The sequence below is a fragment of the Tachysurus vachellii genome, chromosome 12 (assembly GCF_030014155.1).
Source record: "Tachysurus vachellii isolate PV-2020 chromosome 12, HZAU_Pvac_v1, whole genome shotgun sequence".
NCBI lineage: Eukaryota > Metazoa > Chordata > Actinopteri > Siluriformes > Bagridae > Tachysurus > Tachysurus vachellii.
This window is the reverse complement of record NC_083471.1, coordinates 13,029,841-13,046,445: the sequence shown is the minus strand read 5'-3', so window position 1 is coordinate 13,046,445 and position 16,605 is coordinate 13,029,841. Positions and strand designations below refer to the sequence as shown.

The 16,605-nt window shown below is 35.8% G+C and overlaps 1 protein-coding gene across 1 annotated transcript; it reads right to left on the bottom strand.

The window, feature by feature from the left end:
• Nucleotides 1–142: 142 nt before the first annotated feature.
• On the bottom strand, nucleotides 143–15,727 carry LOC132855341 (D-amino-acid oxidase-like). The gene is made up of 11 exons (XM_060884221.1): nucleotides 15,659–15,727; nucleotides 13,975–14,170; nucleotides 13,167–13,281; nucleotides 9,539–9,615; nucleotides 7,535–7,600; nucleotides 7,218–7,272; nucleotides 6,127–6,231; nucleotides 5,929–6,011; nucleotides 2,537–2,654; nucleotides 1,621–1,719; nucleotides 143–1,132 (listed from the first exon to the last, which is right to left on the bottom strand). The coding sequence occupies exons 2-11, from the start codon at nucleotides 14,166–14,168 to the stop codon at nucleotides 1,001–1,003; spliced, it is 1,044 nt and encodes a 347-aa protein (XP_060740204.1). The 5' UTR covers nucleotides 14,169–14,170; nucleotides 15,659–15,727; the 3' UTR covers nucleotides 143–1,000.
• Nucleotides 15,728–16,605: the final 878 nt, after the last annotated feature.

Below are 16,605 nucleotides of genomic sequence, written 5' to 3'. Positions count from 1 at the left end.
TTGCAGGCATTTAGTGAGTCCGGGTGTTTAGCCAAACAGCACTTGCCATCACTTGGATATGAACACATTCCTTGCTTATTAAGCTTGAGCATATCAAAAGCCTTTATTTCTTGAATGTAGTTATTTATTACACTGCCCATGATTGTAAGGAAAGTTTGAATTTTTATTTATATTTGTCTATAATAAATGAAATAATTGAAACTGGCAGGGTAAATTTAAGGCCTCCAAACACACATCATACAAATACATATGAGTAACATTAAATTCTATTTTATTCATTAACAGTCATAAATGTTGGACATCAAACTTGGCTTTTCTTTGATGGAATACATGGGATGAAAAGTTTTTAAAACAAATTTCACAAAATATTATTTTAAATTCATTCAGTTCATCTCAACATCATTAAAATTCATCTTTAGCTTTCTTGTTATCTATTGTCAGTATATTGTACTGTATTTTTTAACAGGAATTTGGGTTAATCACAGATGTAACTAAAGTTTTTAGTTTGATTTTTTTAGCTGTACAGTGAGTGAATTCATGATTTATTAATGATCGGTTTTACTCATCTTGTTGAAATGATTGCATACATACATGATGGAAACCCATCAGCTATTTAGTGCTGAATTTAGTGTCTGTGCGTGCAGATATCCTACTCCACACTTTATCCATGTGTATCTACAATAAACTATATTTCAAATGAAAGAACTTCGTGTTTGTAATTATATTTATTGCATCATTGGACTGCTTGATTGATTTGTCTCATTTAGTCATGCATTTCATATTATGACTAACTGAAGACTGGCATATTAAACTGAGCCATATTATTAAAATAGTGTCATGTTAAAATCTGTAGGATTAGACCTTTAGAATCTATTTCTGTATGCTGATTTAGATTGCAAAGTGAATCATTTGCAAAGTTTTCACTAGCAGTGTGACTAATAGACCTGTATACGGATTAACAACTCAGAACAGGCAAGTTACATCTTATAAAGCTGGTGAATTAGAGTCGGGATTTGGCTTGGCTTGCTTTAGCTTGCTGCTGCAAGATTTCACCGAAAAGACGGGCAGCTTCTTCAGCACAGCCACGATGGATCGTCAGTCCGTAGCCCCCATGACCATAGTTATGGATTACCTGGTAGTGCATATAAGAAAAAAAAAACAATGTGCATTATCAAGTTTAGATTGTGTGGCTTATTTAAGTAAAACTTAAATTCTAAAATATTGGAACTTAGAATGTTTACTGAACAAAATAATTTGTTAATACTTATGAATTTTACTCACATCTTGTTTTTTTATTACAGAATGTTTCAAAGTGTTTTATTCCTCATAGCAGTTTGCCAACAACTACCTTTGAATTTATTAATGAACATCCTATATTCTATCAATTTATAGATATATTTACTAAATGTTGTGGAATTTCAGTGAGCCAGGTTAGTTACTCTTATAACTTATAACATATTTCTGATGACAAAAATTAGTAGGGTTATGTCTCAAACCATTGCCCAAAAACAGACATTTAATCATGAAGTTTTACCAGAACAGCCTGAAATAAATCCAATTAGATTTCACAATTTCTGCCTTGCAGCTCAGTTACTGTATGTTTGTGCTATAAAAGCTCACCTCGATCATGCTGGGTCTGTAACCCATGGTCTCTCTCTCCAGCCTGACTTTACTGCGTACAGGTCTGAGACCTGTCCAGTCCTCAACTATGCGCGCATGCTGACAAGGCAAACAAATACAGTATGCACAAATATGCACGTACCAATCCAACTATTTGAAACAAAGTTGAGAGTAGGTCATAATGCAAGTTTGACTAGATCTGAACGAATATTTGAGTTCATCAAAAATCTGGAAAGATTTTACAGAGAGTTTGGAAGCAAGATATTTCATGAAGAACATTCTTGTTCACTTCGTATATTTAACAATATCAGGTGCATCAGGAGACAGGAAATTTCTTTTAAAAAGTTAGGCAATTTCTAATCCACTTAAAACAAACAAACAAACAAAAACTTACCCTTAACAGATTAACTTAACTATAGAAAACACCACAACTCCATGAAATAAAACGCATGGAATGGGAAAAATTCCAAAATAAACTTGTCTATGAAATTGTCTCAAGAACTTTGGGGTTGATACCTACAGTATAGTTAAAAATGCCTGCAATCATGTTTTTGGGATTCCATGGGACCCAAAAGCAAGACGGCAACTTGAATGTGATGACGGATAACATATATTTAAAAGATACTGGATATGTTAAGAATATGAAATGATGTAGCTGTTATAAACATAAAAAAATATTTAGCCACTTAAGATTTATTCAAATAACTTTGTTAATTTTGCTATAAAAATGGCATGATGTGATTCATAAGACATACCAACTAATCAATAATAAAATTTACAGTCTGCTATTTTTATTTTTGAATTGTGTCAAATTTGTTGATTAGTTGTTGAAACCCTAGATGTATATATATGATTCGATTAGATATGATTGGATTGTGATGGATGAACTGACTAGAACATACTATAATTCTCTTACTTTTAAGCTGGGCTCCAGGGCACAGGCTCTTTCCCAAATGAATTTGTGGTCAATAGAATTGTTCTGCTCACTCCAGTTTCCCACTTGGAAAATTCCCCCAACAGTCACTAGGCGACTCCTGAAAAAGTAGAACAGGCATATATTCAGATCAGTGTAACACTGGGTCAGAAGGACGTTTTTTCAATACAGAAAGTATTATACTTGTGGGTCCAAGTACAATGCAGTTTGATCAGGTGTCTAAACCTAAGGTTCACACAAAATACTGCACACAGCTGTGTGTGTAACCATAATAAAAACTGTTCCATTTCTGCTCATATAATAAATGACAGATCATGAACTTAAAAAAAACAAACAAGCAAACTAACAAACAAAAATATAATCTCCGATAAAAAAAAAATCACTGAAGTCTGATCTCATACAGCAACAAAGACAAAGAGGAACAGATGAAGTAACAAGATATCTAGTATCAAGATATCTTCTCTCAGTCAACCAGTTAAGAGCCTTCAGTGCAGCAGTACAGTTTTTAAACCAGTAACGCCATCTGATTTACAAATGTTCACTTACTCCATCATCTCTTGTGAGCTTACTCCATCATCAAATGAGCTTTAAAGCAGCTCATTCCACAGAGACAGCCCTTTTAGATGTCTCTGAGAAACTACATGCTGCTAGATCAGCCAAACTCTCATCCGTCCTTATCCTCATTGACCTTTCAGCAGCGTTTGATACAGTCAACCATAAGACTCTCCTTAGCCACCCTCAGGAGTCTTGGGATTTGCGGATCAGCTTGGGAATGGTTCGCTTCCTACCTGGAAGGACGCTCATATCAGGTAACATGGAGGGGAGTGACATCTGCTCCACGCAGACTCGCCACTGGCATCCCACAAGGCTCAGTACTTGGTCCTCTTCTTTTCTCCCTGTATACTCACTCTCTTGGTGAAGTTATTTCCTCACATGGGTTCTCTTACCACTGCTATGCTGATGATACACAACTTATCTTCTCTTTCCCACCCGCAGATGCCACAGCTTCTGACCGGATCTCAGCATGTCTGGCAGAAATTTCATCATGGATGACAGCTCATCAGTTAAAGCTTAATCCTAGCAAAACTGAGCTGCTCTTCATCCCAGGTGATTCATCCCCAGTTCATGATCTTGCTATATCCTTGCACAACGATCTGATCTCCCCTTCAGCCACAGCTCGCAACCTTGGGGTAACCATGGACAATCAACTGTCCTTTTCCTCTCATGTTGCTAATGTGACTCGCTCATGTCGGTTTCTTCTCTACAACATTAGAAGGATTCGGCCATTTCTGTCCACACAGGCTGCTCAGGTACTTGTTCAGTCTCTTGTCATTTCTAGACTGGATTACTGCAATGCACTGCTGGCAGGTCTACCTATGAATGCAATCCGTCCTCTGCAAATGATCCAAAATGCAGCTGCCCGGCTTGTTTTCAACCTGCCAAAGTTCTCGCATACCACCCCGCTGCTGCGATCCCTCCACTGGCTTCCGGTAGCTGCACGCATCAGATTCAAAACACTGATGCTGGCCTACAAAGCCAAAAATGGACCAGCTCCCTCTTACCTCAAAGCCCTCATCACTCCTCGCACTGCACCCCACACCCTCCGATCTACCAGCACTGCTCGACTGGTTCCACCATCTCTCAGGGTAAGAGGCAAGTATACTACAAGACTCTTCTCTGTACTGGCACCAAGGTGGTGGAATGAACTTCCCCTAGAGGTCCGGACAGCTGAGTCACTGGATATTTTCAAGCGGCAGTTGAAGACCTACTTATTCAGGAAACACTTCAACTAGCACTTCTTTCCTTATCTTTCGCATTAAAAAAAATAAAAAAAAACAAAACAAAAAAAAAAAAACACACCTTTGACACTTTTTCATTGTAACTTTGAACAAATGTTTTAAACTCATGGTATCTTAAGTATGTAACTTAGTGAGCCAGCATTAATGTATTCAATGTTAGAGATTTAAGCACTTATGTATGTCGCTCTGGATAAGGGCATCTGCCAAATGCTGTAAATGTAAATGTAAATCTCTTAATCATGCTCTGAGAACATATTGTTTTCTGTGAATTTCAGACAGCTGAAATATCAAACAAAGGTTCTAAAGGATACTGATACTGCAAAAGATTTAGAAAAAAGATAATTTTGATGTCACTGCCAAAGCAAAAAAATTTAAAGAACTTTTACCGGGTCAGATCAGACTATCAGGTTTTTATGAATGAGTAAAAACTAATTTTTACACTAGTACTAGTGAAATACAAATTTGATTTAACAATATGGCTTCCACTCATTATTCACAAGCTTTTACAACAGCACTAAGAGGCATTTATTTTAATATTGGACTTTGCTGAAGCCTATATCTTGTTGCTCAATTTCACAGTCGTGTGTAATTAACAGAAGCATTTTTTTCTTAAACTCCACTCCATGTCTGTAATTCTCATGTAACTTTTTAACAACACTTACTATTTAGATGCCTCAATGTTTTAGTAACTCAACTCTAAATACTGGGGGCACGGTGGCTTAGTGGTTAGCACGTTCGCCTCACACCTCCAGGGTTGGGGGTTCGATTCCCGCCTCCGCCTTGTGTGTGTGGAGTTTTCATGTTCTCGCCGTGCCTCGGGGGTTTCCTCCGGGTACTCCGGTTTCCTCCCCCGGTCCAAAGACATGCATGGTAGGTTGATTGGCATCTCTGGAAAATTGTCCGTAGTGTGTGATTGTGTGAGTGAATGAGAGTGTGTGTGTGTGTGCCCTGCGATGGGTTGGCACTCCGTCCAGGGTGTATCCTGCCTTGATGCCCTATGACACCTGAGATAGGCACAGGCTCCCCGTGACCCGAGTTAGTTCGGATAAGCGGTAGAAGATGAGTGAGTGAGTGAACCCTAAATACTGCCCACTGTTATAACGAGTCCTGGGCAAGAATAAGATACACATTTTCTTCTATTTCTTCTATTGTTTTTAGTTAGGCATCAGATAAAAATACACAATTTGTTTACATGAGTATTTTTATTGAACTCTAGCAAAGTGACAAGTCTCAAATTTTAAAAGCATTAATTAGTAGATGTATTTAGCAAATATTGACTCAGGATGCATTAGAATTGCAAAGAGCAAATATGCTCAGATTTAACTGATACATAAAATACACTGTCATCTAACAATTTTATTTGTTTTTGCTGTTTTGCCAATGAACATTTATAGGAAATTTTGTTATGACAGAAACAACTTAGACAACTAACACTAGCACATGATCGTGCAAAGAAATGTGTGAACAATCATGGGAAACGTGAAGTTATTAAATGAATGTATTTAATATGGCAATTATTATGCAAAAGATCTAATTCTAGTCCTTTAGTCTTATTAAGCCAGCATGAACACTCACCCTGGAATGATGTACGGTGAACTGTAAACTCCTGATGTGAAATTGTGTGTCAGAATAAAGTGTTTTATCCAAGGAGCATCCACCTAATAAAGCAGAAAGGCAGATAGACCCACATTTATTAAATCATGGTACCCAGGCCTACATACATACAGTAGATACTCATAGTCATGAGTAACTACTCATTCTTTAACCTCTGACCTTGATGATCTGTCCTCGGCCTGGAGTCAGCTCAGGATCAGGTTGGAGGTCACCTGATCGTACACCTGAGCAGTTAATAATAACGTCTGCTCCACTCTCTGCCAGCTAAAAGGTATGACAAATGTTAATAATGTCTGAGCCCAGAACCATTAATTGTTTAATTTCCTGAAATAGTAATAATTTTTTCGAATTACATTTCAGGCAAATGGCACCTGAATAATGCACTGATGAATAGCATAATATTAATTTTTGATAAAAACTATTTTTGCTAGACAAGTATGTTAAATATAGTACTTTACACAAAAAGCTGTTAATACTCATAAGAAATCTGCACCTACTGGGTCTGAGCCTACACTCTACAAATTAACAACTCCACATCCAGCACCACCAAACTGAACACCAGTACACCCCAGGGCTGTGTGCACAGATTACTCATGACTGTACTATAAACCAATCATTATACTGGCTAATTACACTGCAGTTGTGAGCCTCATCAGCAAGTCACATACTGGACAGAGAGGACTTGAACCAGGTGCAGAATGGTGTCTAGACAACAACCTATCTATTAATGTTGATAAGACTAAATTGATGAAAAATGAGGAGAACTCGAGTGGACCACTCACCACTGTACAACAACAGCACAGGTGTGGAGTCAAAAGATTCAAATGTATTGGTGTACACATGACAGAGGACCTCACCTGAACACCCTCCACCAAGCCAAGAAGGCTCAATGGAGACTAACGAGACCAAACCTCCCCTCCCTAGTCTAATACTTAGCCCAGTATGACAAAATACCCCTATAGGCCTACACTATACAAAGCAACATAAGACTCTTTATCTAAACCTACTGCTATTACCGTACCAATAATTTATAGTTTACAGCCCATGCTATGTAGCTATTGTGTTGTGCATTTCTCTCACACTGTTGTGTACATTCACTTAATGTGGTCTTGTAGACTTGTGTACTGTTATGTGCTGCACCATCCTCATGTGAAAATGAATTTTCGTTCTTGAATACATAAAATGGCAACAATTTAAATTATTTTAAGCATCTGGCATACACATGTTAATAAAAAAATTTTTTGCCTGACCTCTTGGAATGAATGGATCTTTCTGTGGTAAAACTTCACTCCTCTTTTGGTCAACCTGAATAAAGGACAATAACTGCTCTTAAAGTCTAAAAACATTTATCCTTGTTTTCTTGTCTCTGCCTTTTTGTTAAGATCCAGTCACAATGATCACTTCATCACATTTTATTTCTTATTTATTAACTTGTTGCTTATATTTTACTAGGTAAATAAAAAGTGAACATTGGTGCCAGCCTGGTAAAACATTACCAAGGGGACAAATAAACTTTAATAGGATAAATATAGTTTGAATAGCACTGAGATAAAGCCTGAACTCTCACCAGTTCATGAGCCAGGGCAGATACGTCTTCCCTTCCAGCATTATAGAAGTGTTAAACCAACCCAAGCTTAAATGGGAAAACACAGTAACATTGAAGCTTTACCAAGGGGAACAGATGCAGCTAAATTCATTAAAATTTAATGCTCAAAAGCTGAGTGAATAAAAATATTAATGTGTATAATTATAGTAAAGTAGTAAAGTAACAAGTAAAGCTGGTAATAATATCCAGTAACTGACTTACAGAGTAATATAACAGCCACAGGTTTGCCACCATAAGTAATTATCTAGAAACCTGAACAGCTCTACAGAGTACAATTTTAAGCATCATGTGTACATGCAAAATAAAAATACTTTTTTATAAATTTGTACATTTTTATTACTTTTCTAAGCTGTCAAGGTGAACAAAGTTTGATGAATGGGAAATCTTTGTAAATATAAAACCCAAAAGTGATCAAGTCTCATTTCATTAATGTCTTATTTCCTCTTCCTGTGCAGATCATGAAACTCCCTAAACACAGTTGTTGAAAGTTGTTTCAAATCTATATTGCTTAGAATCCTAATAACAAAATTAAAATAATATAAATATATAGCTACAATATATTATTTTTATCTTCATGCAAAAACAGACTTAAATAAAATAAATAAAAACATCCAGTGAGCAAGAGTTCTGTGGATGAAAAAGCCTTGTTGATGAGAGAAGTCAGAAGTCAGCAATTGCCAGACTGAATCTATACAGTCAAGATTTGGTGCCAACAGCATTAACCCACTGGCCCAACTTGCCTTGTGTCAAGAGTTGAGCCTGGTTGAGGTGGTGTAATGGTAATAGGAATGTTTTTGGCCCAGGATGTACTTGAATGCAACATCTATGATGGGTATTCAAGAGGAGATCTGAACTCCATGTGATCCTTACACCAATACAGCATTTGTTTGACTGTATATTTGTAATCACACCCTCTAGTGTCACCCCTTTGAGTCTGGTTCCTCTCAAGGTTTCTTTCTTACCAATTTAAGGGAGTTTTTCCATGCCACTGCTGCCTGAGTCACTTCAGACTTGCTCATTGGGGATAAATACATATACATACATACATACTGTATATACATACATACTGTGAACTATATATATCTTGCATTTTTATTATATTAATTCTTTATACTTCTTATGTTTACCTTCTATTCTATGTTTATGTTCTGTAAAGCTGCTTTGAGACAATGTCTATTGTAAAAAACGCTATGCAAATAAACTTGAATTGAATTGAATATTCTCTCACTGAGCCCTTTATTAGAAACACTTCAGAAATATAGGGTAGGACCTCCCTTATGGCATGAATTCCACAAGATGTTGGAAAGTGCTGCGAATCTCCCAGTCTGCCACATTCCACAAGTAATCTTCCCACAACAGTACAGCACCTTCACCATCCTGGACAGCTGACTCAAAGCAAGTTTGGTCCATGGATTCATATTGTTGGTCCCAAATTCTGACCTTACCATCTGTGTGAGCAGTAATCAAGATTCATTAAATCCAGGTCACGTTTGTCACGTTTAACTGTCCAGTTTTGGTGAGTCTGTTCCCATTGTGGCTTCAACATTCAGTTCTTGGTTGACAAGTGGAACCTAAGGTGGTCTGCTGTTGTAGCCCATCCAACTCAAGGTGTGACATGCGGTCTTGTTGCAGCCTTTCTTTTAGCAAGGCAACAACAAGGCAATTCTGTCTGAAAAACTGCCTTTACAGAAATAATAGCAGTTACAGTTATAGAAATACTCAAACCAACCCACCTGGAACTAACAATCAAGCCACAGTCAAAATCTCAGCTGTAACACTCATTGAAAAACACAATTTACAGAAACAGTCACAAACAAAGATAAATCTTTAGCATGAGGAAGGTGTGATCTAAATGATTATCCAGATTCCAGTAATACATTTTAAACATATTTGCCTTTTATCATAATGCTTTAAAACACTGCTAATTTTAGTTTATTGCTGTTGATTTACTGTAACTGTGTGTACCTGTATCCTGGAAACATATCAAGCTCACGATGGGTGAGTTCCCGAAAACCCAACACAATGTCTCTAAATGATGGCTCCTGCAGAGAAAGAGACAACATTATAATAATTTTCCTCAAATTAGAACCCACTTCTGAGATGTAGGGCCAGTGAAATGTGGGACAGTGTAGAATCTAAGTAACTGTAATATAATTTTACAGTACAATTAAAATTAAGTAGTGAATCAGCTTAAATTTTAATAGTTTAACAGCTGTATTCATAAAAATGTGCATTAATCTGTATAGTATATATACACACACATTAGGAATGTAACCAGGTAATATTTTTTAAACTAACAGAAAGGAGTTTTCTTAAAAGGACTGGTGGTGTGCATCAGGGCTGGGAAACAAAATAATATCTGTGTTAATGGGATTTTAAATAAATATTTTAAAAGAAATAAGTAAAGCAAACTCATAGTTATGGCCAAACCCATTTAATACAAATTTGCATTACACTAATAAAAAGTAATTAGGCATGTTGCATGATTTAGCCAAAGAAATTCCAGATACCAAAAAAGTGCTAGCTGGTGTTATGGGGCTAATTTAGGTGAGGAAGTGTCAGTGGTGCTATATGTGAATTGTTTTCTGTATATACTCATTTGTATATAGGAAAACAGCAGACAACAGACTGAATTTAAATAACACTATTTAGTGCTCTGAAAACACAAAGGGGTGACCCACAATTTTATAAGCAACTGGAGTCCCACATCTATATCCTCAAAACTGCCTCTCTGGAAAAAAGTTTATTTCATTGGGGGAAAATTAGATACTGTAGATTTGTACTGAATAACTATTGGAAAACAGACTGCTCATCCGTATTTACAATATGCTTATACTTAATATCCTTTTAACACATTTGTCTTTACAGTTCAACACCTGTACATATCCTGTAATGATTAACTGTACAGTATAATCCCATTATCTTATGTCACGTGGAACAGGTTGAATTGTCCCATTTCACAGTCTTGTTTATCTCAAGATTTCTTTATCATCTTATTGGCTCATGGAGTTTTTTCTTTTCCACCATCACCTCTTATTTGTTCTTTTTGGAACTAAATCTACATTTGGATTTTGGGAAAGCTGCTTTGTTATAAACTGTAAAAAATGAAATTGGAATGGAATTGAAAAAAAATTTAACCAGCCAAAGCACTGAATTGTAGAAAAATGTTCTTCCTCAGTGCATGGGTCAAAGGATGAAAGTGGAACTGTATGTGATTTGAATTAAAATATAGTTGTTAACTTGATGTTTGTAAAATATTGACTTATTCTGCTTTTTACTTTTTTAATTGAACTCAATATTTGCATTTGTACAAACTGTAGTAATGTAATGATAAGGTTTGATATGATGTTCACCATATAGCCAAAAGTTTGTGGACCCCTAACTATCGCATTCATATCTGTCCTTGAACATCCCTTTTCAAAGCCATGGACAATAATACAGGCCTGGTCCCTCCTTTACTGCTATATCACTCTCCAGTCTTTTGGGAATGCTTAAAGATTTCTACAGGATTTTGTAATTTGCCTCTGGTGATTTGTGTTCGTTCAACTACAAGTGCATTAGTGAGGTCAGGCACCTGCCACAGCAATATGACCTTAAAATGTTCATATGTTGTAAACTGGCTAGTAAACTCAGGACCAGGAACTCAGGAATGTCAGGTTAACTCTAGTTAAACGTTAATTTTAAAAGTAGGCCTAATGCAGTTTGGGACAAAGTCTTATTGAGAAATGAGAGAAAGGTTTTCCAACTTTAAACTGTGGGGGAAAACTAACTGCTCATCTGTAAAACAGCATTTCTAGTAAAAGGTTTGGACAGTATACTGTACTGTATATGTAAAATGAATATTTTGTATATATGCATAAATAAAATATTTTGAATACTCTTTGACATTTGGCTTATGGTTGAAATAGGAGACATTTAACATTTATGAACAACTCTTTTCAACAGTCAAAGGATAAAGTGCAAAAGGATCATCTTTCCTGTTTCAAGCTGTGCTTCTTTTGTTTTATTGTCTAAAAGTAAGAGAAGTACGGAAGCATATCGCATTCACCTGAGTAAAAAAAAAATCTACTGTTTTTCTGAAATAACGACTTAATTATCTCAAAATTATGAGATAATTTTTCATGAATAAAAAGTTTTTTGCTCTGTTTTTCTGAATTAACGACTTAATGTGGATTGCATGGAAGTAAACATGTCCCGCTTTTCAAGTTTAATAAGTTGAACCGATATGGTATGCTTCACGGATATAAGATGATGCATCTGAAATGCATTCAGGCTGGCTATGTGGTGACACAAGAGACAATCAGGCTCTTGAATTGTTGAAAATACTGTATCCCCTGTACTGTATGGAGTGCAACTGAGGCGCCGGAATCGTCTTCGGCGACGTTTGTATCATAATCCAGGCCCGAACTTTTTATGGCATGTTGATTCATATGATAAACTCAAACCATATGGGATCTGCATCAATGGTGCAATCAACGGGTTTTCACGAATGGTGATACGGCTACCGTGAAGCATACCATATCGGTTCAACTGATCCTAGAGAAACAGAGCAATGTCAAGCAGATCAGAATGTTCTTTTCGTCTGAACAGGCGCAAAGTCTTGAGGTGTCTGCGCAAAGTTGACGCACTAATAACAATACCATTTATATTACTTAAAGACAGCAGTATCTCCCAATGTCTCAAACCCAAAGTAAAATAAAACCGGATTAAACTTGAAAGGCGGGACATGTTTACTTCCATGCAATCCACATTAAGTCGTTAATTCAGAAAAACAGAGCAAAAAACTTTTTATTCATGAAAAATTCTCATAATTTTGAGATAATTAAGTCGTTAATCCAGAAAACAGAGCAAAAAAAATTTTTTTCCTGAAAAATTCTCTCATAATTTTGAGATAATTAAGTCGTTAATTAAGAAAGAGCAAAAAAAATTTTTTCCTGAAAAATTCTCTCATAATTTTGAGATAATTAAGTTGTTAATTCAGAAAAACAGAGTAGATTTTTTTTTTACTCAAGTGAATGCAATACGCTTCCGTAGAGAAAGAAGTAACTATGAACAGATAAAATCTATAGCAGGTAATTTATTAATGAATTTAAAATACTGGCGCAATTGCTGTGAAAAATGATCTACTAGTTGTGGTAAAGATCCCATCATCTCTTTGTTGATTATTTTCCTATGACAACATGCCTCTTCCAATTTGGTTTCATTAAATGATTTGTGTGTTGTGGTTTGATTAGCAAAGAAAGTAAAAATCAAGAAAAACCTTCTGCTCAAACCTTTTACAAGAAATTTACATATTGCCACTAAATAAATGTATCAATTACAGCGTATTTTATCTTGGCAGTAAACATAGTTTGTAACATTCATTTTGGTCCACTCATATATTGGTACCTAATGAAATTAAAGCTACCATTCTACAGCTAAAATGATAACATTTGTTTCATTTCAGAGTATGTTAAAAACAAAAAAGTATATACTATACTGTGTATCCACCAGGAAAAAAACATGTATCATTATAATCCCCATGCTGTGATTTAACATAATCTTTCTTATAATGGAACTACTGTATATCTCACAAAAAAAGAGAAAGATTTACCGGGGCATGTCGGGTGCAAAGGTTGTATCCCGACTGCAGGAATATGCCCATTTCAATAGATTCAGGAGAGCCAAGGAAACTCAGAAGGTAATCAAATGTTTCTTTGTTCCATTTTCTGAAAAAAAAAAGGAATGAAAGAGACATGAAGCTGCTGCATCATTCATAACTACTCAAACAGTCTCAATCAATGCAGACTTTTTTTACATACCACATGAGCACAAAGTATGTCATTGCTTTTCATGAATTATGCTTAAATGTATGTATGCTTTGACTACAAGAACTTTTCCTTACTGGTTCCTTATTGGAAATATTTTCATCTGTATACCCAAATTATTCAGTAATTTGCTTGACATTGGGAGAAATAGCAAAACAATATATTCAGTATAAGCTATAACCCAAAATCACAGAAGTAGTGTAGCAATGTTTTTTTTTAAATATGGATGCACTAAAATTTAAAAGAAAATTTGCAATGATGTAAAATGGTTCCAAGAACACAGACCACAGATTAAAAATAAATTAAATAAATAAATGATTTGGTAATTGCATTAAAAATGTCAATTCCTACAAATGTAAAAGACACTTTTTGGGTTATTTAACCATGTAGAATGTGAATCCAAGCCACATCAATTGGCTTCTCAATTGACTCTCAATTTCACTTCTATGATGTACCCATGTTCAAGACAAAAATTATGTATAAATGAGCTTTTTTGCTTCTAATAAGGTAATTAGATTTATAACTAAGCAGTAGTTGTATGTTTGGCCCCCTGGGATTGGAATTTGAATGAAATCCACTTATCTCTGCCCTTACGTTTCTTGGACATTGCCTTTATCATAGAGGTATGGCTGCCAGAGTCCTGCTGCTCCATCGCTGGTGGTCAAAGGAGTAAAGACATCTGCATAGACATCTATATTCAAGGGACTGACTTTGTCATGGTAATGCTCATAAATGCTCTGAGCTGTAGAAAGACCAATGACCCCAGCTCCGATTACCGCTACACGCATGGCTGTAAAGAGACAATATTACACCAAAGATATTAGAGGAATATGCAGCAGGCAAAGTGACCTGGCTGAGGGAGCTAAATCTCGCCATCTATTCGGAACAGGAGATCTGCATGGTGAGAAGGCCGCAAGGGATAACTAGCAAAAGCAGCAGTGGAAATCAAGGTTTTACCAGCTGTCTCAGTGACTATACCAGCTATCTCAGTGACTATACCAGCTACAGTATCTCAGTGCCTTTACCAGCTATCACAGTGCCTTTACCAGCTATCACAGTGCCTTTACCAGCTATCACAGTGCCTTTACCAACTATCTCAGTGACTATACCAGCTATCTCAGTGCCTTTACCAGCTGTCTCACTGACTATACCAGCTGTCTCACTGACTTTACCAGCTGTCTCACTGACTATACCAGCTGCCTCACTGACTATACCAGCTGTCTCAGTGACTATACCAGCTGTCTCACTGACTATACCAGCTGTCTCACTGACTATACCAGCTCTCTCACTGACTATACCAGCTCTCTCACTGACTATACCAGCTGCCTCACTGACTATACCAGCTGTCTCAGTGACTATACCAGCTGTCTCACTGACTATACCAGCTCTCTCACTGACTTTACCAGCTGTCTCACTGACTTTACCAGCTGTCTCACTGACTATACCAGCTGTCTCACTGACTAAGCTTGGCAAAAGGCAGGCAATACCCACTTTATTGCTGTATAAAAACAATGGTTATTGATTTAGTATCAATTCTCCAAAATTCTATGCATCTGTTAATAACATGAAACAAAAAAATAGTTTTTTTTCCCCCTAACATTGGGGATAGAGATTACCAGTAGTCAGCATGATTTCCACATGGCTGGTTAGTTTTATTACTCCAGCTGTACTGTATGTTAAATGGTCCTTGAACTATTGTGCTTTTATTACTTATTATATTGCCCAGTAACACTCACCGTGCCTTGTGTATTGTTATAACTCACACAAATACAAAAGATCTACTACTATACATAGTCTATATTGAGTTAATCCCATCTCTACAAGAGAATTGTATCTGACAAAGACATCACAAAAGTCACAGCTTGTTACAATTGTGTTTTGTGTGAATTCACTCACAACACCAAAAAACCTGCTTTATATACATAAATAAATTAATAAATACATAAATTATATGAAACCTGACTTTTAAAACACCATATGCTACAGCTGATGATACTGTTGCAAAAAAATCATAAAAAAAATAAATAAATTATATATATATATATATATATATATATATATATATATATATATATTAAAAAAAGTCAACTTGATTTGCATGCTAGTTCTGGTGACTTTGATAGTTTGCAAACACCTTGTTTTCTGCTGAATATTAAAACTATTTAACAAAACCAACATTGTAAAATGACATGGTTTCTTAAGACAGCATATTATTTTACTCGAAATGTGCAGAGCATAAATCCAAATACTGAACATTTGTGTTAACATTTTGACTTACCCGAGCTTGGTCTTGCTTTAAGTTCAGTCAGCAAACTAACAAGCAGCAGCAGCAGTGTTACACAAGACCGTAAACAGTAACACCGTGCAGCGTTCAAGAGCTCCAATCTCTAAACCAAATTCACTACAATCCAATAGCCTTTATTCCCATTCTCCAATACAGAGAATGGATAGAACTGGCTGCCTGGAGATTTATTTTGTTTTAAAATTACATGTTCCCATTTTACATATTAAGTTTATGAACTTATGATTGATATGATATTGCAGCAGAAGAGATTTTTAATAAGCCTGTTGTCTTAAAAAGTTTAAGTGGGACAAATATTTAATATGAACAGGAAAATATTGAACTAAACTATACTGAATATTTGTTTTTTGTCCTTTTGTTCTTCATTTGTTTTATGCCAAAGACTGTAGATCTATCTTGTAGCTCTTAGAGAGGTTATAAGTGTTATAAGTACTCTACTGTACTCTACTGTCACCAGAAAACAGTACAAAGTGGAAAATACATCAGATCCTACACACCCCTGTTAAAAGGTTTGTAAAGTAAAAATAAATAAATAAATAAATAAATCATATTTGAACTGTTTTTACCCTTGATATGAAATTGCAACATATAAAAATTAAGATATAAAATTAACAGAAACAATTTAGGAAAAAACATATACAATACTTATACAATAACCTGGTGAGCACACCTTTTTATAATTGGGTATGTAGCTGTGTTCAGAAAGCTGTGTCCAGAACATTCAGTCTCATGTTAAAAAGTAATTAACATACAGCAGTTAGCTTGGAGATTCTGATTAACCTCAAATAAGTTTAAATCCGACTGCTGAAGGCTGCAAAGAGATTACAAAGCATGTATGGATTAGATCATGACAGCAGTATAAAATCATTTTCCAAAATATTAGATTTACCATTGAACATCAGCAGTTAGAGGAAATGGAGAAC